General features: G+C 49.4%; 2 protein-coding genes and 1 pseudogene across 2 annotated transcripts; 1 reads left to right on the plus strand and 2 right to left on the minus strand.

Annotated features, from left to right (window-relative positions):
- The first annotated feature begins 856 nt into the window (after positions 1–856).
- On the plus strand, positions 857–2,148 carry LOC125544100 (light-harvesting complex-like protein OHP2, chloroplastic). The gene is made up of 2 exons (XM_048707664.2): positions 857–1,413; positions 1,873–2,148. The coding sequence occupies exons 1-2, from the start codon at positions 983–985 to the stop codon at positions 1,985–1,987; spliced, it is 546 nt and encodes a 181-aa protein (XP_048563621.1). The 5' UTR covers positions 857–982; the 3' UTR covers positions 1,988–2,148.
- Positions 2,149–2,355: 207 nt separating this feature from the next.
- On the minus strand, positions 2,356–6,395 carry MEF7 (Tetratricopeptide repeat (TPR)-like superfamily protein). Its single transcript, XM_048707663.2, has one exon. It carries the CDS (start codon positions 6,084–6,086, stop codon positions 2,913–2,915), a length of 3,174 nt encoding a protein of 1,057 aa, XP_048563620.2. The 5' UTR covers positions 6,087–6,395; the 3' UTR covers positions 2,356–2,912.
- An 8,386-nt stretch (positions 6,396–14,781) lies between these two features.
- LOC147979771 (uncharacterized) lies at positions 14,782–17,492 on the minus strand (annotated as a pseudogene).
- Positions 17,493–21,400: the final 3,908 nt, after the last annotated feature.

Consider the following 21,400-nt stretch of genomic DNA (forward strand, 5'->3'; position numbering starts at 1 on the left):
AAACCAGTGTTTGTTCATAGGCGTGAAATTCCTGCTTCTAGCTCCACTTTGTCTCCGCCGCCGGCAGGTACGGTATTGATCTTGTCTGATGCAGCAATATTTGATGATCTTGATCAACCAGGTGTTGGTATTGTGGCGTTAGACCGTTCTGGACATTGCATTGCGGCTTGTTGTGAACCCTTCCAGGTGGCGCTTCACTGGGCTGTTTATCTGGCTCGCAATGAGGGTTTTGGTGGTGTTGTTTTTGCTTCAGATTGCCTGCCGCTTGTCCAACAACTTCACTCTTCAGTTCGTTACGATTCTTCTGTCGGTTCGGTGGTGGCTGATATTTCTCTAGGGGCTCGTGGCTTCAGTTCCGTGGAGTTCAAGCATGTTCGTCGGCATCTCAATGTAGTGGCTCATGTGTTAGCTAAGTCTTGTAAGAATCTTACTAGTGCTTTATGTGTTTTTCATTCTGTTCCAGATTGTATCTAGGGGACTCTTTGCAATATTGTTGCTTAGTCAATATTATGCCGATGTTAAAAAAAATCCACGCAAGTCTCACGTTCAGAAAAGTGAAAAGACGAGCACGCAAGTCTCCAACTGACAAGTACACTGGGGACTACTGACTGGGACAATCGCAACACGCAGACCAGGAGGCAGGAATGTCTGAACATGCTGCGCCCATGTCGAGTCCCTGCAAACCTCACAAAGTAATCCGCAACTCGCCATCGAACACCTGCCGCTTCGCCTCCCGCGCATCCCCAACGTCTTGGTTCCCCCACCCGATCAAAAAGAAAAAACGTCTTGGCTCCCCCAGAGAGGGGAAGAGACCTGGGCTTGGTAGGCACCACACACTCTTATCCACAATGGCCAGGCCGGTGTGTGTCCAAACCTTCTCCACGCGTTCCCTCCTTCCCTCCCACTCTCTTCCCCTCCGTCTCTCTCTTCCTTCCTGCCATCCAAGAGACAATCAAGAACGCCAAGCAGCTCAAACCAAGCAATGTCTTTGGCACCTTCCATCCCTTCCATCAAGGTGAAGGTGGGACGCATCGTCCCGCCGCCTCCGTACCGGGCATGCAGGTCGTTCGCCGTGATCAGAAGCTCCAAGGCCGAGGGGCCCAGGAGACCCGCGGCGCCTCCACTGTCGCCGCCCCCGCCTATGCCTCCCAAGACGCCAGCTCTGTCCACCCCTCCGAGCCTGTCCCAGCCACCGACCCCAGTGAAGCCAGCACAGCCATCACCTCCTCCTCCCGAGACCAAACCGGCAGTGGCTGCCGCTGCGACGCCACCGGTGGGAGGGGTTGTGACGTTCGAGTACCAGAGGAAGGTGGCCAAGGAACTACAGGAATACTTCAAGAAGAAAAAGCTGGAGGAGACCAACCAGGGACCCTTCTTTGGGTGGTTGGCCAAGAATGAGATTGCCAATGGAAGGTAAATGCAAGTTGCATGAAATTTAAGCATTACATGCTTTATTTATTGGATTTTCTAACTAGCAATCAGGGGATGAAACGGAATAATCAGTTCGTGAAATAGCAATATCTACTAACATAGTATGTACTAAGTTGCAAATTGATGGTCCACAATAATCAGGGTGTAATAAGCTTGTAACAAATAGCACACAGCATACCCTTAACAAACAACTGATCTTGTAATTAGTTTTTGGGCATGTTAATGAGTACTCAAGAATGAGATCATGGTGAAGTTGCTGCAAATTATAATGTTCTTTTCCCCTCATGTACTTCCAAATTATACAAACAGATAGAAGGTGCTAGTAACTATGACAAGCATGTTGAAATGCAGGATGATACAGATTTAATGTTAAAAGTTGTGTTAAAAAGTTTAAGATTGCTTGTTCCTGCATCGTGATTTTGGTTATAAAAACTTCTGCAGATGGGCTATGTTTGGGTTTGCAGTGGGGATGCTAACAGAGTACGCAACAGGCTCGGATTTCGTTGAGCAAATGAAGATCCTTCTCTCCAATTTTGGGATTGTGGATTTGGATTGATGGCTCATGTTTGGCGGTGTTGTTCTGTATAAGTCTGAAGTATAATCTATCTTCTTTCATCCAACGTATAGAAAGATCAATCTTGCACACTATTATATCCTTGAGTTTCATTTGTGTTGTTATGTCAGTTTTGATGAATGTAAAATTCACTTTCCAGCTTACTTGTTTGTTAATACTACATGAATTTACTCAAGAGTAATAAAATGGATATTTGATTAACGTACATGGTAAAGGGTTATCTAGAATAATTGCAGGGTTTCAATCCTAAATTAGCTTTCTGGCCAAAGAACAAGTCACGTAGTTTGAGTGAGTTGAGTTAGTTGGTCCATAATATTTAACTAAGCTGGGTGACTATTTCAAAACCATATATCAAATCGGTTTTCTTGTTTTTGCGATCAAAGATATTATTACCATAGAGTATAATATCATGTCTACACCACGATGTACTGAAGATATAGTGAGACTTATAAACTGATGGTTTGTGCAAAAAGTGAACTTGGTTGCCTGGAACAAAACAAGCTATTCACACCGACTATGGATGCATCACAAATATAAAATATTACCCTTCGTGGAGTATGCTATACATGGATACTCACTGAAGAATGCCTACAGTTAAGCAGAGCTTCCAGATTGCTAATTCTAAGCCGCATAGGAGTTTTCATATAGCACCAAACCGCATCAACTAAGTCAGTATTCATGTTATAGTCAAGTAATATGCTATTTGCAAGGTTAGGGATCTTTTTGCATCTTGGGATAGGAGGCGACCATAAATTCACGGTAATGGAACAGATTACATGTACCTTTGAATAGCAAAACTGACCTCAAATTCGAGATAAGTTAAAAACACCATGTACCTGGTTGTCTGGTACGACAAAGTCCGAAGAGGTTAACAATAGCTTGTCACTGTTACCATCTTATAAACAAGCTACCAGTAATCCCCACAAGAACACTTACCATCCTCAAAATGGTGGAATCGGATGGCATCCCTTAAAATGATTTGCCGGCCAATAGCGTGAGATATGTATCTAAATGCCGTGTGACAATCTCCACAAACCCGAAGGTTCTTCATGATTCTTATGGGGACACCTGAGGAGGAGCGAGTCAAAACAAAGGCAACTGCAAGCTTTTCACTATGATAATTTAGCAATTCCTCTTTGTTCTCTTCTTCAAGATCATACAGGGCAAACTCTGTCATTGGAACATAACCAGCATTCCTTATCTTCTGAATCAAAACACTCAGCTTTTCATATATTTCTTTGGTGTTCGGATGTGATCTATCTCCAGCAATAAAGGTATGAACCCCATCACCTAGGGTTACCCAACTGCGACCAGCCTCTTTTTTCACTGCTGCTCCCCCCATTGCAGCTCGGGTTTTGGCTGTATCTTCCCACCTTCCTGTTGCTGCATAAAAGTTAGATGCAAGAACATAGTTTACAGGATTTTGAGGTTCTAGTTCCAAAAGCATCCTTGAAGCTTCTAGCCCCATATCTATCTTGTCCCTGTCCTTCGATTGTCGACAAGCAACTAATACAGTCCTCCATATGAGAGTATTTGGTTTCATTGGCATTCTTCTGATGTATTCTCGTATCTTGATGAGCTTGCCAGCTCGACCAAGAAGGTCTATAACACAAGAATAATGTTCAATCTGAGGTAATATACCATGGTCCTCCATCATTTCAAAGTACTCTAGACCTCTGTCTACCAATCCAGCATGACTACAGGCAGATAGAACACTTATAAATGTGACATGGTCTGGATTTGCTCCACTTTGCTGCATTTCTTCAAATATCTCCAAAGCTTTTCTTCCAAGACCATGTCTTGCATAACCAGAAATCATAGAGTTCCATGAGAACTCATTTTTCTGACTCATGGAACTGAACACCTTTGAGGCATAGCCTATCTTTCCACACTTTGAGTACATATCAACAAGAGCACTCTCAACCACAACATCAGACTCGAGCTGTGACCTAATACCAAAAGCGTGCATCTCCATTCCACGCTCTAACGCTGCCACAGAGGCACATGCATTCAGTACAATGGAGAAGGTGCAGCAATCCATCACTTGGTCACTGTGCATCATAAGCCAAACACAGTCTATAGCCTCCTGCAAATGGCCATTGTAGATGTACCCTGAAATCATTGAATTCCATGAGACAGCATCCCTTCTGCCAGAAATTTCCGAAAACAGCTGCTCACAAGAATCCATGTCTCCTGACTTAGCATAACAGGACATTAGAGCATTATCAACTGCAGTATCTTCTATAGCTACATGCTTTAGCACCACAGCATGAACCTGCTTTCCCAATTCAAGCACACACAATGGCGACAATGTAGCCAATAAGTTAACGAATGTAACTTTATTTGGGGCCAGCCCACTCCTCATCATTTTGGAGAAAACTTCTACCGATTCAGCAATAGGTGCTCGCAAATTGGCCATGACACCCATGATAGAGTTCCAGGAAACTACATCATGTTGAGCCATAGAGTTGAAAACTTCCCAGCACTCAGACCTAGCTCCACATTCTCCATACATTTTAACCAGTGCATTTGAAACAGAGGTGTCTAAATCCAGTCCCCACTTTACAGCATCACAATGCACTTGCTGGCCCACAGACAAAAGTCTCAAACTTGCACATGAACTCAAGCCACTAATTGCTGCAAAGTTTGACGGACTTATACAATCTTGTCTCATCATGCAGTACTTCATCATTGCACCTTCACAGTAACCATTCTGATCAAGAACTGAGATAATGGTGTTCCAGGAAACCCGATCCCTTGTACAAAGCGACTGGAAAACTCTACAGGCTTTATCAATGGCACCACATTTGGCGTACATATTAACCAGACTATTACTGATAGCAATTTTCAAATCAATAAGTCCAGTTCTAAGAACATGCCCATGGAGTTCCGTACCTTTCATCAACCCATCTTCTGGTACAGAAAACTCCGCTATCGCACCGAGCAACACAACATATGTGTCTGCATTGACAACAACTGAATCCCTAATCCCCATGAAAATCCCAACTGCTTCTTCACTGCAGTGCTGCTTAACCAAGCCCACGATCAAACCATTCAAGGTAACTGCATTTCTCTCTTTCAAACTGAGAAAAATGTTCTTAGCTTCATCAAGCATGCCATGTCTCGCGAATGCACTAACAAGAGCACTCCCCACATAGAGGTCACTTGAGCTGCCCGAATTGAGCACCCTTGCAAACACTTGCTCAAGCACTCTTGAGCTGCAGGAGGACACAGTTGTCGCAGTGATTAAGCTCCCAAAAGTATGCTCGTTTGGTCTCAACTCAATTGCTGAGTCATCACGCAACATTGCCGTGAACAAGGTAAATGTCGAAACCACATGCCCTTTCTTAGCATAGACAGACATCAAGGCATTCCACGTGATGATGTCCCTGACTGGTGTGGAATCAAACACCTGCTGCGCTTGGATGGGCAGACCAACAGAGCAATTACCGTACATCGAGATCAAGGCGTTGCACACCGTTGTATTCAATGCATACACAGTCTTTGATACCAATCCATGGACCTGCACCGCAAATCCCAACTTGTCTGGTCCAGCATCCTGGCACGCCCGGAGCACGCTCCCGAAGGTAAATGACGTGGGCCTGCTGCACTCGGAACTGACCCCCAGCATTGCGCGGAACACCCGGAAGGCCTCATCGGTGATCCCTGACAGCACGTACCCAGATACCAGGCAGGTCCAGGAAACGGCGTTCCGTTCCAGCATACAGTCGAACACCTGGCGCGCGCAGGCCAGACGCGAGCTTTTAGCGTAGGAATTAACGAGATGGTTTGAGAGGAAGAGGTCATTGGTGAGCCCTCGCTTCACGAGCTCAAGGTGGAGGCTCTCCGGTGTAGCCTCTCCGCTGCGGCGACGGAGGAGGAGGTCAGCGTGAGGGTGCACCGGCGGTGACGATCGAGGAGGAGGGGCGGGCGAATGCAGAAGTGGGAGACGGTGGGCGAGGAGGTCACGTAGTGGCACTGGAGGTGGGAGGCGGCGAGGCGGCGGCGGGGAAGGCGATGCGGAGCTGGAGGAGGAGAAGCGGAGTGTGAGGTGGGGGAACGGCGGGAGTTTGCGGTTCATGTGTTTGGCGTCTGTTTCCGGCAGAATTTCACGTTATGGTAAAATGACTCCCGCTCTCCAAGTACTTGAGAGAGCCAATTGTTGCACATATAGCCCGGTTGTTGGTGATCAATACAAGTAGAGGCTTTATGAGATGCTTGGTAGCATAGATTATATGCACTGAGAGTGGAAGAACTGTCCTTCTACTTGGCAGGGGCAGTATAGGGGTCATGTGAAAACTTGCACTATCATACTTGAGGCAGTGGCTTCACAAGATCTCTGAATTTGGCACTCTTTCGTCGGCATGGCCGGATCTCATGACAACATCAACATGCTTCAGCGCTATCCGGTGTTTGCAAGGCTTGCAACAGGCAACTGCCTGAAGGTCAATGTTGATATCAATGGTCACCACTATAATAAAGGGTACTATCTAGACGACAGTATCTATCTTAAGTGGACTACTCTTGTAAAGACAATCTCCAACCTTGTAGGAGAGAAGAGGAAGAGATTTTCCCAAACACAAGAGAGTGCTACGAAGGATGTGGAGTGTGCCTTTGGTGTTCTTCAATCTCGGTGGGGCATCGTTTGGTATCCAGCTAGAATGTGGAGCACCAAAAAGTTGTGAGAGATGATGACTGCTTGTGTAATTATGCACAACATGACTGTAGAAAATGAGCGTTCGACTGAAATCTACAATCAAGGGTTTCAGTTTCAAGGTGACAATGTTGTGCATGAGCATGGAGGAGCGGCAACATTAGCACAGTTCACCGAATTTCATCATCAAATGCATGATTGACAAACTCACATTTAACTACAAAATGATTAGGCTGAGCATATTTGGTCTCATGTTGGCAACCAGTAGATGTATCGGCTATTTTTTTTTCTTTTAAATGTATTTGAGATAATTTAAATTTTATTTGGCTTGTAAACTATGACATGTTTATTTGATTGTGAAACGATGGTGCAGCAACGTGCTATCCAAAAGGTTTCTAACCCCCTTCCACGATAGAATTTTAAACCATCGCCTTGTTTATGTGTGCGATAGGGGGCTCCTTCCCACATGACACAGAAACAGTCGACGATAGGCGGCGATGATGCAGACACGTTACCAAATATAATCGTATGCGATGCAGGAACATATCGCACACACTATATTCTGGCACATGTATGGGATTGGGGATCAATCGCCACGTCTCTCACGAGTCAAACGTTTCTAATTGTGCGGGGAAACCAAACGGTGTTTGACATTCAACCGTTTGCGAAATAGTACCTAAGGCACATGCGCCATCACAGAAACTGTGCGTGATATGTGGCCCATCGCAAACGAGTATTCTATGGCAACCGTCTGCCATGCATAACATTATCACACACGTTTCCTGAACAATCTACGAGTGGGATTGCATTTTACATTGGGCACGATTTTCTCTAAGCTCTCGTATGTGATAATGTGCTATCAAAAATAGTTGAGGATCCCTTACGCACACGTAGAATTGTTGCAAATCGTCTGTGATTTGTTGTGCATCACCGACAGTTGCGCTACGGGTGATGTGTGCTTTCCGTTGTGGATCGCACACGCACATTTAGTTGAACCGTGTGCGCTTCATTGGCCAGGTTAAAGCAAAATATCGCATTTGAATTGCCCTGGAAAAATCAAATTCACCACAATATGCAATTGAACAAATAATGTCCACAAGAAGAACATTCATAAGAATTCACAACAATATGCAATTGAACAAATGCTATCTAAATTCTATTGGTTTATTGACATATGCAGTACATAATCATAGTGTACGAAATACAAAGACCTCATCACATGGAAAACAATGCATCCATGTGTATATGTTTAGGGGCTAACTCTAGTTGAATGCATGCATAGTCATTGTTGGAGGAGCAACTATGCTGAAATCTTCATTATCATCACTCAGCTTGATGTAGTGATTCAAGAAGAAGTTGCTTATAAATCTCCTAACAACCAGCAATTCACCAGTGGTGAGCGGTTCAGGGTTCATCAGTTTAAAGATTAGCTACATGATTTTTAGATCAGAATATGCCATACGAGTGGAGTAGAAGATATTAATTAAGATACAGACTTACTGGTACTAAATTGAGAGCATCGTTACAACAATCGGTAGATTTGTAGATGGAGATCATGTGTTTGCAAACATATTATCCACAAAGATTGGTCCCTACTTGTTGCTAAGGACACTTAACTTCTTTGTACAGAATTAGTCATGTAGTTGCACTATTAGGAACAACCTAACTGGTGTAAGATGTTTATTTTTTTCTTTGGAGAGAAATAGAAAATAGGTTATTTTAGAAACTTGAACATTTGACTAGCATAAGAAAAGGTATTTGCCAACGTTTGGATACATTTTTTCAAAATAACGGATTTCGGTGTCTTACTGAAGAAACGATCTTGTGTGGCAGAGGTAGTTCACTGTTGAACCATTCCCTGGTTTAGTTATGCACAATGACAATACACTGTAAATGAAGATGAATTTTGACATACTCAATTCTTGAACTAGATATGAATACAAATTTCAACATCAAAGAATTCAATACATATCCATGAATTGCCGAAGATGCCTGATACGGACATGAAATCACGACGCATGCTTTCGGATGATAGTGCTACGTCAGAAGAACCTGTTAAGCAGATTAAACGGACACAATGACTACGCAGAGATAGAGATGGAATAATATGTGAGTTATGTGGGCCTGGGATTAGTATCGTGCCAAAATACTCAATGTCCCTTATAAAACATATATCTGAAGCTACATGACAACACAAAGCTATTTGGCGTGGCAAAAGATGTACTGGTGTAGCATGTCCTGATTGTTTGCAATCAAGAATCCATGGATGGTTCGGATCCATTATGAAGGAACAATATCCTCTTGATTTATTTAAAAGGAAACAACCTTGCCAAGTAATGCATGTACGCTTTTTTTAAACAACTTGAACTTTATTAATTAGAAATAATGGTTACATCGTCTATAAGGAGAGTTACACGATTTTCCATGGGCTCCTCTATCCAATCCCTAGTCATGGAACATTTTGCTAATCTAGCAAGCTCATTAGCTACTTTATTCGCTTCTTTATTACAATGTTCAAAACTAGTGTGAGTAAAATCACAGGCCATAAAAAAACAATCCTCAAAAATTGCAGCTGCCGCTCCGACGACAATCCACTGTTCTTCATTGTGTCAATGACTTCCATATTATCAGAATTGATAATGAGACGATTGCAGCCTGCCCTTTGCGCCAAACCTAAACCAAACCTGAGTGCTAATGCCTCTGATGTTAGAGCATCTGCATAGTACCGAATCTTCCAGTTACCACCTACTATGTAGTTTCCTTTGTCGTCTCTGATAACAGCACCCGTTGTGCCCCTTAGCTGATCATGATCAAGACAAGCATCCACATTCAATTTAACAAACCCCATGGGAGGTATGCACCATCCTTCAGTCTTCCTCTTTGCTTTAGGTGATTGGGCCATTACATAATTCATTGTTATAGCCCGAATCCCCATCGAGGTTTGGAACGCCTCTTGAGACTTACCCTGATGGACTAGCTTTCGTCTATTCCACCATAAATACTATGTAGCTATAGCGATCAGTTCCCGTGCATTCCGAGAGATCAAGATAGGTAGTTCATGATCAGGCATGAGGAGTAAGAATTCAAGGACTGCCTCTCTTGCACGATCAATGACACAGGCTTTTTTACCACTTCATACAACCCTAAATGTTCCCACACTTCTTTTGCCTTCTAGCACAGAAACAACACATGTTTCATGTCCTCCGGTCCATCCCAACATGCTGGGTGGACTAGTTGAGTTTTTATATGTCTGTGTGGCTAGTGCGACACGAGACGGTAGAGTCCCGTGAAGCGTCCGCCAAATAAAAAATTTAATCTTCGCTGGACAAACTAATTTCCAGATATTACCCCAAATAGGATTAACCTTACTTCTACCCATGCCATTTGAATATTCCAATTTCCTCCCATATTGTTTGTTCCATTCCTCCACATAAGCTGATCGAATAGTGAATAAACCATTTTTGGTATAGCTCCAAGCAATAAAATACGACATATTGTGCATAGGGATCGGGATCGCTAAGACTCTATGAGCATCAATTGGCCACAACATTTGTCTCACCAACTCTTCATCCCAACAATTTGTAACTGGATCAATAAGATCAGAAACTTTTGTCAGGAGATTCCCTCTTCTAGGTGTAATAATTTTCCTATCTGCACAATTTAGGATCCATGCATCTCTCCATATGTCAATATTTTCTCCTATTCCCACTCTCCATATATATCCATTCCTGAGAGAATCCACTCCCGCCATAATGCTTTGCCAAGTAAAAGAGGAGCCCTTTTTTAGTATTGCGCTCATCAAATCGCCCTATGGGAAATACTTGGCTCTTAGGATTGTTGCACATAACGATTCAGGATTATCCAAGAGATTCCAAGCTTGTTTTGCTAACAAGGCCAGGTTAAAGCAGTGTATATCACGGAAAACCATTTCTCCTTGGTCTTTTGGGACACACATCTTCCACCACGCCATCCAGCGCATCCTTTTCTAATTGTCCTCGTCACATATGTTGGGATAGCTTGAACAACAGACTTAAGCAAAATTTCCTTTCCACCAGCTGATAACAACTTTTCTTTCCATCCACTAATCTTCATAATAATACAATCAATCAAGAACTGAAAATAATCGCTTTTGTCAATGCCCACATTGGCCGGTAATCCCAAATATTCATCATTAAGGGTCTCAGTCATAATATTTAAAATTGTACATATTTGCACTTTGTCCTCCACTTTCGTATTGGGATTAAAAAATATACTGGATTTTTCGACACTCATCCTTTGCCCTGAAGCGGCACAATAAGAACCCAGAACTGCTCTAAGAGCCCCCGCGTTCGTAGCATTTGCTCGCATAAGAATCCAGAACTGCTCTAATGCATGTACGTTTTGGTAAGACAAAGGAGATCAAGAAGGATTATGCACCTGCCAAAGTGAAGCCAAAGTTCAAAACGCCACCTCGATGGATACGCACTGGAAATATACCACCAAATATTTGATTTAGTTTGCTAGTCACCAATCAGTTTAGAACCCCTATTATTAGGTGGTATGGTTTAACTTTTTCTTAATCCAAAGTTGTACTCACGTGAACTATCAACGTGAGAAACAAGTTGTACTAGTATAGGTGATGTGGGCCTTAGACCAAGCGTGTGCATGAGTCTGGCTATATAACAGCCAAGGGATTTGTACGTGTGAGATCAGTTGAGTTTTGAGTTTTGTTTCGGGTATGAGATATACATAATGTTGGAAAATGTAGCATGCAATTTCAAAAAAATTCCTATGCTCACGCAAGATCTATCTAGGAGACGCATAGCAACGAGAGGGGGAGAGTATGTCTACGTACCCTCATAGACCGAAAGCGGAAGCGTTTGACAACACGATTGATGTAGTCGAACTTCTTCTTGTTCCGACCGATCAAGCACCGAACGTACGGCACCTCCGAGTTTTGCACACGTTCAGCTCGATGACATCCCTCAAACTCTTGATCCAGCAGAGTGTCAAGGAAGTAGATGAGTTCCATTAGCACGACGGCGTGGTGACGGTGATGGTGAAGTGATCCGCGCAGGGCTTCGCCTAAGCACTACGAAGATATGACCGGAGGCGTAAACTGTGGATGGGGGGCCGCACACGGCTAACAGTTGTTGGTGTGTCTTCTAGGAGCCTCCCCCCTCATATATATAGGTGAGAGGGAGAGGGGGCAGCCAAGGGGGCGCCCCAAGTAGGAGGAATCCTACTTAGGGGCCTTGTCCAATTTGGCACCCCTTTCCTTTTTCACCGGAGGGGGAAGGAAAGAGGAGGGAGGAGGGAAGGAAGGGGGAGGCCGAATCCCTCCCCTTCATTCTCTCTTTCCCCATTTCCTTTCTATCGGATCACGGTTTCCGGCAAAACCCTCAAGGTTCGAACACTGGGGTGCACGCGAAGACCTTCCCCTACCGATCCACATCCTAGCTTCGCTAAGATCTCAAGGGCTAACTCTACGAACTTGCAACACAAAGGACACAAGATTTATATTGGTTCGGGCCACCATTGTGGTGTAATCCCCTACTCCATGTGGTGTGGTGGATTGCCTCTTGGGCTGAGGATGAACAGTACAAGGGGAAGAATAGCCTCCTGAGGAGAGGTGTTCTTGTGCTCGGTGAACTTGTGATCGTTCCGATCTCTCTCCTAGATATGGTGGTGGCTAGTCCTATTTATAGAGGCCCTGGTCCTCTCCCCAAATATTGAGCGGGAAGGGAGCCAACAATGGCCAATTCGAAAGGGGACAACTAGTACATCTTATCCTGACAAAAACAGTCTTCGCCTGCAAAAGGCTCTGGTGGTGACGCCGCCTTGGGCTCCATGGTGACCTCCGTCTTGCCGTCCTGGTGGTCTTGGTCTCGTTGCACCGATATGGAAACCTTTGCTTGACGCCTCGATACTCCGCGCCTGCACTTGCTTCCTTAGCACCAAAAAGGAAACAATGACACTGTGCGCGCTGGCGCCCGCCTGGCCTTGGTCGTCATGGCTCACGTCATCGGAACCTCGCGAGGTTTGCCTTGCCTTGAACTCTCCTCCCCTCGCGAGCCAGCCTGGTGAGGCCGCTCCTGAGGAGGTCTTGTGTCGTCCGCCTCGCGAGGCTTGGCCCCTCACGAGGGTCTTGAGTCCTCGCTGGTGAAGATGGGCCGTACAGGCCCGCTCGCAGAGCCACGCCGTGGGCCGCAGGCAGGCAAGTCTGGGGACCCCCGTTCCCAGAACACCGACAGTAGCCCCCGGGCCCAAGGCGCGCTCGGGCTTGGCTTCAAGGCGATGCCAAAGGGCAAGTGTGGAGCGCCGCGGGCTCCAATAGCCTGCGGCCTTGGTCGACGCGTGGCGGTTGATTGGACGTGGGCGTCTCCGCTTCCCCATGCTGCCTCGGCAACTGCTCGACTTGACGAGTCCCTGCTGCATGCAAGGGAAAACCATCATTATTACCTTAGATCATGGAGGCCGGCGGTTGGCCTCCTCTTGGCTATAAATGGGAGGTGGGGGCGGAGCCCCCATCACCCGTCTCTCCGCCTCTCCTGCTTCTTCTCCTTCCTTGCTCTACTCCTTGCTGGTGCAGTCATGGCACCGATTCGGAGGTTCTCGGCCGCAGAGAAGGGCAATGCTCCCCTCAACGAGCCTGAGCTTCTCGCGCTGAAGAAGAGGAGGTCTCATCGCCGCGAGATGGTCGTGAGGCCGGTGGTGTCACGGCCTTGGTATGAGAGGCCGCCTCCTGGGTACCCACTGCCCTTGTATGCTCACGCTGATGAGTCTGGAGGGAGGAGCGATGAGCATCGCCGCCCGCCCCAGGGCCGTGGCCGCCGTGCCGCAGAGGCGCGCGCGCCGTCGCCCCAGGGGTGCATGCGGCGGACTCCCCGCGTGAGTTCGTGTTGTGGGCGGTGATGCTCCCGATGCCGCCGAGATGCCGCCGAGGGGCCATCTCGAGCTTTGGCTGCAGCACGCCAACTGCGACGCCCCGGTGACTGGAGCGGAAATTGAAGTCGTTGCCTCCGGGAGGATCTTCATGACCCGAGGCTGGGGCGAGATTGCCCGAGTCTGCTGCGCGGAGGGCGCCCTCGCGATCCACTTCGAGTATGACGACGCCTCCATGCTGCTCTTCAAGGTCTTCGACGAGGAAGGCCGCCACCTGGAGTGCTGCCCTGAAGAAGGTCACCAGGTCTGCGCAGCGGCGGGCTCTGGGCCTGCCGCAGGCCTCGCCTGCAGCTCCTCCAGCGATAACGGCGACTCCTGGTGGTCCAGCGACTCTCCCGAGCTTTACGAGACTCCGGAGACGAGCGACGAGAGCTACGTGCCCCCAAGCTCTCGCCGAGCCCGGAGCAGGGCTACAGCGTCAGGCCGCCGTCACCGCTGATCTGGAGGAGGTTGGCGCCGGCCTCTGGTGGCCCACTGTTGATGATGGCGTCATCCTCAGGGGCATGCGTAGTTAGGACTCCCTAAGTTCTTGTCTTTTGTTCCCTGCAAGGAATCAAGAAATGCCCCGTGGGGGTGTGTAAAGGTATTGTAATGCCTCTTGTCAATATTGTCCTTATTATGAACTTGTGCGAGCGCGAGTCCTACTTCAACTCGGTCTCCCTTTCCGACCTCACAATGACTTGGCGCTCTACGCTGACAAGTCTCGGTCCCCAGGCAGGCTGCAACCGTCGCTGGTATGCCAGGTCACGTGCCATGGTCAAGGCCAGGAGGTGAGTGGCCCGAGGTGCAGTAAGAGTTCCTGAGGCACGATGCTCAGGAGGTCCCCTTTAGCGCTCAAGCAGCCGTCGAGAGGTAGGAAAGAGGGGTGACGTTGCTGCAGCAAGGATGCGGTTAGAATGGTTCTTAGTCCTTGGCGGTTTAGCCAACTCGGGCTCGGGACTTATCTTGACGGTTTGGAGTTGATTCCTCATGATGCGCCAGATCCGTGGATAGGCGCCCGAAGCAGGGCTAAGCCAGGCCCATGCGAGCCTCCCCCCTTCTCCACACTCTCCTTCGTGCTCTGCGTCCTCAGGTCCTGGCCCTCGAGCGAGCTCAGCCGCCGTTGGTATGCCATGTCGCGTGCCATGGTCAAGGCAAGGGGGTGAGGGCTGGAGAGCCAGTAAGAGCTCCTAAGTCATGATGCTTAGGAGCCCCCCTTTTAACGCGCAAGTGGATTGCATGGGGGAAGAGAGGGCTCGCGGTCCCGCATGCCCTCACCTTCAGGAGATTCCTGCAAGCCAGCACAAGGAGAGACATAGTTTGCCATTACGGTTGCCGGTTTGACGCTAGTTGCTCCATGAGGAGATGAAGGCACTGGGGGCCTAGTGAGGTGACGTGCGCGGGGCAGGCCATGAGCCAGAGCTCGACCGCTCAGGTTTGTCGACATTGCAGGGACGGACCCGAGCACAAGCGTCGTGCCAGCATGAGTAGCCCTCGTGGCGGGTGAGAATCAAGCAGGTGATAATCATAGATAGATTAAGCATGGAAGGCAAACTAGCTCAGGTAAATGCATAAACAATACGCCACACTGGGTCCGGCCCGAGCAGCTTGGGGATGATGCAGCCCGAGGGGCGCCCCCAGCAAGGTAAGCTAAAGACATAAAAAGGAAGGGATACATGCCCCAGGGACGGACCCACGCGGCCTGGGAATAATGCAGCCCCGGGGGCGCTCCCAGCTAAATGAACTCGGAAAATGTCACCTGGTTCCGTTGATGAAGGGGTGTTGAGGCAGCTGAAGGTACGCAGCGAAGGGGTTGCCCCTCACGAGCCACCGGGGCCCTGAGCCTCAGGAGGCTCTGGGGGTCCAGGCGGTTCCTTGAGGACCGTCGCCATCTCCGCCAGGACAACGTGGTGCCTGGCCTCCTGACCCATCATGATGCTCCGCAGGTTGCGCTAGAAGGCAGCAGCCACGCTCGGCAGGCCGAACAGCATGTGAACATAGCTGTGAGGTGGACCTTCGCAGCGCCCAACACACGAAGGCCAGAAGCTCTCCTGAGATGCGGCTCGGTTGAGCCCTGGTATGTCGACGCAGACGCACAGCTCACCACCCTTGCCTGGGTAGGCAGCAATGCCAGGTGGGCGGTGGTCGCCACGTATTGCTCTTGCTTCCTAAAGCTCCTGAGATACCTTGGTGATGAACTCCTGAGCGCCGGGCGCTCCTTGCCCAGTGTCCTCCTGAGGGAGACGTGCCGCGAAACACGCCTCCAAGTGGTGCCCGAGCGCCTCCCTCGTGACGTTGGCAAGGTCTGAGGCCCTCCAGAAGAGAGCCCCCGAGCCCTGCCCGAGGGGGGCGCCGGGTGCGCCTTCCTATGCGATAGAGGGAGGTGCCCCTGGTGCGGACACTGATCCTGACGAGGTGCCACTTGCGGCGCTGCCCTCCTAAGGTCCGGCATGGATTTGCTGCTTCTTCTTCTTGGGGACGACCTCAGGAGGGTACCGAGCTGCATTGTTGCCAGGGTCTTCGATTGACGCTGCTTGGAAGGCGTGCTCGAGGGAGCACACCGCATCTCTTTCTTCGCAGGGGACTGTGATGATCCCGCCGCTTCCTGGCATCTTGAGGACATTGTAGCCGTGGTGCGTTACGGACATGAACTGGGCCGGGGCCAGATACCCGAGGATGGCATTGTATGGCAGACGGATGTGGGCGATGTCGAAGTCGATGAGCTTGGTGCGGTAGTTGTTGCGCTGTCCGAAGGTGACTGGGAGGCGGACCTGACCGGTTGGAGTGGTGGAGCCGTCGGTCACTCTTGAGAAAATCTTGGTGGGCTGAAGCTGATCATACAGCACTTGGAGGTTGTCGAACGTGTCAACGGATAGGACGTTGAGCCCTGCGCCGCCATCGATGAGAGTCTTGGTAACTTGCACGTTGCTAATGACTGGTGAACAGAGCATCGGGAGGACGCCGACGGTAGCCGCACACTTGAGCTGATCTGCCGAGCTGAACGTGTGGCTCACTGGGACCATCTGAGCGGGCGCATGGCCTCGAGCTTGGGGAGGACTGCATTCACTTCACGAGCAAACTGTTTGAAGATACGCTGTGAGGCTGGGGCTTGAGCTCCGCCCAAGATGCAGGCGATGGCACGTGGCTCCTGGAAGCCCCCAGCCCCTCGTCCTGATGGTGGTCGTCATTCCTTCTCGGTGGTGGCGGTAGTGGAGGGAGACCGGCGTTGCCCTGAGGACGATCCTCACGAGGTTGATCCCTCCAGGCGCCCTCGCGAGGCTGATCCCACCAGTGGTCCTCACAAGGCCGGTCGCGCCACTCCTGGCGCGGGCCACGGTCATCCCAGCGTCCGCCACCACGTCCTCCTCCTCGACCGTAGCCCCGGTCGTTGCACTCGGGGCGTCGACCAAAGTGTCCTTCTCGAATGGCTCTGAGCTCTTGACAGTCACTGGTGTTGTGGCTATGCAGGTTATGGAAGGTGCAGAATGGCCGGCTGCTCTTGGATGACTCGGGCTGGTCCGTGCCGCGCTTTGTGTCCGGCTCCGCTGCGAGCACGGCTGCTCCCTTGCGCTTCACGTCTTTGGCCTTGGCTTTCTTCTCCTCCGGGTCCGCAGCCGGGAGCTTGAGGAGGGAGAGGCGCCCCTCCTCTGCTCTTACGCACTTGGTCGCCAGGTTGAATAGCTCCAGAGATGTGCACAACTCCTCATGGATGGCGAGATCCTCCTTCATCTTGACGTCACGGACGCCATCGGAGAACGCGGAGATGATGGCCTCGTCTGTCACCTTGGGGATCTTGAGACGAACGTTGTTGAAGCGCTGGATGTACTTCTGGAGGGTCTCTCCTGGTTGTTGCTTGACACGGCGCAGGTCACCCGCAGCCGGTGGGTGGCCGCGAGTGCCCTAGAAGTTGGCGATGAAACGTTCGCGCATCTCGTTCCAGGAGGAGATCGAGCCTGGAGGCAGGTTCAGGAGCCAGGAGCGGGCACCATCCTTGAGAGCCATGGGGAACCAGTTCGCCATGACTTTCTCGTCGCTGTTGGCCGCCTCGATGCTCAGCTCATAGAGCTGCAGGAACTCCGCGGGGTCAGGGGTGCCGTCATAGTGAGGAGGCAGATTCGGCTTGAACCTTCCCGGCCAAGCAACGCTAAGCAGCTCAGGGGTGAAGGCGTGGCAGCCTGCCATGGTCACCGAGACTCTGCGTTGGGGGAGAACTTGTCCTTGATGGGGTCTGCGCACCGTCGCCGCAGGCGGCACGCGGTCTTGCCGTGGTGGTGCAGGGAGCGCGGGGGCGTTTCCTTGCGGCCGAGGGACTTCTTGGAAGCTTCTTTCTTCTTGCGCAAGCGCCGGACGCGGTAGGTCGCGCCGTGGGGCTGCGTGCCTGGGCGCCAAGACTCCGTCTTGGGGAAGAGGTGGTGGAGGCGCTCCATGGGCCACGCCGCCCGCGGCTGGCGGAGGGCGAGGCAGCGAGAGGGACGGTGCAGGGGAGCCCCCTACGGCGTTGACAAGCTCGGCGATGCAGTCGAGCCAGTCCTCGTAGAGGTCGTCGACGGGGCGGTAGCGTAGGAGCTCACACGCCATGCACAGAGCGTCCTGCGCATCCACGGGAGCGCGACGAGCGTGGGATGACGAGCCGGCCGGGGTCAGTGATGGAGTGGCAGTGCGGCCGTCCCGCCGCACCGAGGGGTGCAGCGAGGATGCTTGCTGCTCGTTCCCCGCCGGGTTGGTGGCGGCGTTGGCGGTAGGCGACGGAGAACGACGGGGTGGCTCGCCGACGGGAGCCGTCTGAGTGATGCGGGCGGCAAGGGCAACCCGGCGCTCAGCGTGAGCGCGGCGAGCGTCCGCCATGGAGACGATGAAGCAACGGGACGCGGAGCGACGGAAGGGAAGCTTCGGCGCACCCCTACCTGGCGCGCCAAATGTCAGATCACGGGTTCTGGCAAAACCCTCAAGGTTCAAACACGGGGGTGCGCGCGAAGACCTCCCCCTACCAATCCACGTCCTAGCTTCGCTAAGATCTCAAGGGCTAACTCTACGAACTCGCAACACAAAGGACACAAGATTTATACTGGTTTGGGCCACCATTGTGGTGTAATACCCTACTCCAATGTGGTGTGGTGGATTGCCTCTTGGGCTGAGGATGAATAGTACAAGGGGAAGAACAGCCTCCTGAGGAGAGGTGTTCTTGTGCTCGGTGAACTTGTGGTCGTTCCGGTCTCTCTCCTAGCTATGGTGGTGGCTAGTCCTATTTATAGAGGCCCTGGTCCTCTCCCCAAATATTGAGCAGGAAGGGAGCCAACAACGGCCAATTCGAAAGGGGACAGCTAGTACAACTTATCCTGACAAAAGCAGTCTTCGCCTGCAAAAGGCTCTGGTGCTGACGCCGCCTTGGGCTCCATGGTGACCTCTTGCCGTCCTGCTAGTCTTGGTCTCGTTGCACCGATATGGAAACCTTTGCTTGATGCCTCGGTACTCCGTGCCTACGCTTGCTTCCTTAGCACCAAAGAGGAAACAAGGACACTGTGCGCGCTGGCACTCGCCTGGCGCCCGCCTGGCCTTGGTCGTCATGGCTCATGTCATCGGAACGTCGCGCGGTTTGCCTTGCCTTGAACTCTCCGCCCCTCGCGAGCCAGCTTGGTGAAGCCGCTCCTGAGTAGGTCTTGTGTCGTCCGCCTCGCGAGGCTTGTCCTCTCGCGAGGGTCTTGAGTCCTCGCTGGTGAAGATGGGTCGTACGGGCCCGCTCGTAGAGCCACGCCGTGGGCCGTAGGCAGGCAAGTCTGGGGACCCCCGTTCCCAGAACGCCGACACTTTCCCCTCTGGTGCGGCCCATAATGGGGGCACAGCAGCCCTTGCTGGCTGCTGTGTTTCCCCTCTTGGCCCATTAGGCCCATATCTTTGCTGGGGTGCCCGGAACCCCTTTCCGGTGACCCGATATGTACCCGGTGCCCCCGGAACACTTTCGGTGTCTGAATACTATCATCCTATATATCAATTTTTACCTCTCGACCATTTAGAGACCCCTCGTCATGTCCGTGATCTCATTCGGGACTCCGAAGAACATTTGGTCACCAAATCACATAACTCATATAATACAAAATCATCATCGAATGTTAAGCGTGCGGACCCTACGGGTTCGAGAACTATGTAGACATGACCGAGACACCTCTCTGGTCAATAACCAATAGCGGAACCTGGATGCTCATATTGGCTCCTACATATTCTACGAAGATCTTTATTAGTCGAACCGTTACGACAACATACGTTATTCCCTTTGTTTATCGGTATGTTACTTGCCCGAGATTCGATCGTCGGTATCTTCATACCTAGTTCAATCTCGTTACTAGAAAGTCTCTTTACTCATTCTGTAATACATCATCCCACAAGTAACTGATTAGTCACATTGCTTTCTTACAAGGCTTCTTATGATGTGCATTACCGAGAGGGCCCAGAGATACCACTCCGATACTCGGAGTGACAAATCCTAATCTTGATATATGCCAACCCAACAAACACCTTTGAAGATACATGTAGAGCATCTTTATAGTCACTCAGTTATGTTGTGACGTTTGACAACGCACAAGGCATTCCTCCGGTGTCCGGGAGTTGCATAATCTCATAGTCAAAAGAATATGTATATGACATGAATAAAGCAATAGTAATAAAACTGAATGATCAATATGCTAAGCTAACGGATGGTTCTTGTGCATAACATCATTCTCCTAATGATGTGATCCCGTTCATGAAATGATAACACATTTCTATGGTTAGCAAACTTTAACCATCTTTGATTAACGAGCTAGTCTAGTAGAGGCTCACTAGGGACATGGTGTTTTGTCTATGTATCTTCACATGTATCAAGTTTCTGGTTAATACAATTCTAGCATGAATAATAATCAGTTATCATGATATAAGGAAATATTAAATAACAACTTTATTATTGCCTCTAGAGCATATTTCCTTCAGTCTCCCACTTGCACTAGAGTCAATAATCTAGTTCACATCGCCATGTGATTTAACACCAATAGTTCACATCGCCATGTGACCAACACCCAAAGGGTTTACTAGAGTCAATAATCTAGTGCACATTGCTATGTGATTAACACCCAAAGAGTACTAAGGTGTGTTCATGTTTTGCTTGTGAGAGAGGTTTAGTCAACAGCTTTGCCACATTCAAATCTGTATGTATTTTGCAAATTTCTATGTCTACAATGCTATGCATAGAGCTACTCTAGCTAATTGCTCCACTTTCAATATGTATCCAGATTGAGACTCAGAGTCATCCGGATTGGTGTCAAAGCTTGCATCAATGTAACCCTTTACGATGAACTCTTTATCACCTTCATAACCGAGAAACATTTCCTTAGTTCTCTTAGGTAATTAACCAAGGATAATTTTGACCGTTGTTCAGTGATCTACTCCTGGATCACTATTGTACCCCCTTGCCAAACTCATGGCAAGGTACACAATAGCTCTGGTACACAACATGGCATACTTTGCAGAACCTATGGCTGAGGCATAGGGAATGACTTTCATTCTCTTTATATTCTGCCGTGGTCGGGTTTTAAGTCCTACTCAACTTCAAACCTTGTAACATAGGCAAGAACGCTTTCTTTGACTGATCCATTTTGAACTTGTTCAAAACATTATCAAGGTACGTGGTTTGTGAAAGTCCTATCAAGCGTCTTGATCTATCTCTATAGATCTTGATGCCCAATATATAAGCAGCTTCACTGAGGTATTTCATTGAAAGATTCTTATTCAAGTATCCTTTTATGCTATCCAGAAATTCTATATCATTTCCGATCAATAATATGTCATCCACATATAATATCATAAATGCT

The sequence above is a fragment of the Triticum urartu genome, chromosome 3A, assembly GCF_056163025.1.
Source record: "Triticum urartu cultivar PI428250 chromosome 3A, HENAU_Tu73, whole genome shotgun sequence".
Classification (NCBI taxonomy): Eukaryota; Viridiplantae; Streptophyta; class Magnoliopsida; order Poales; family Poaceae; genus Triticum; species Triticum urartu.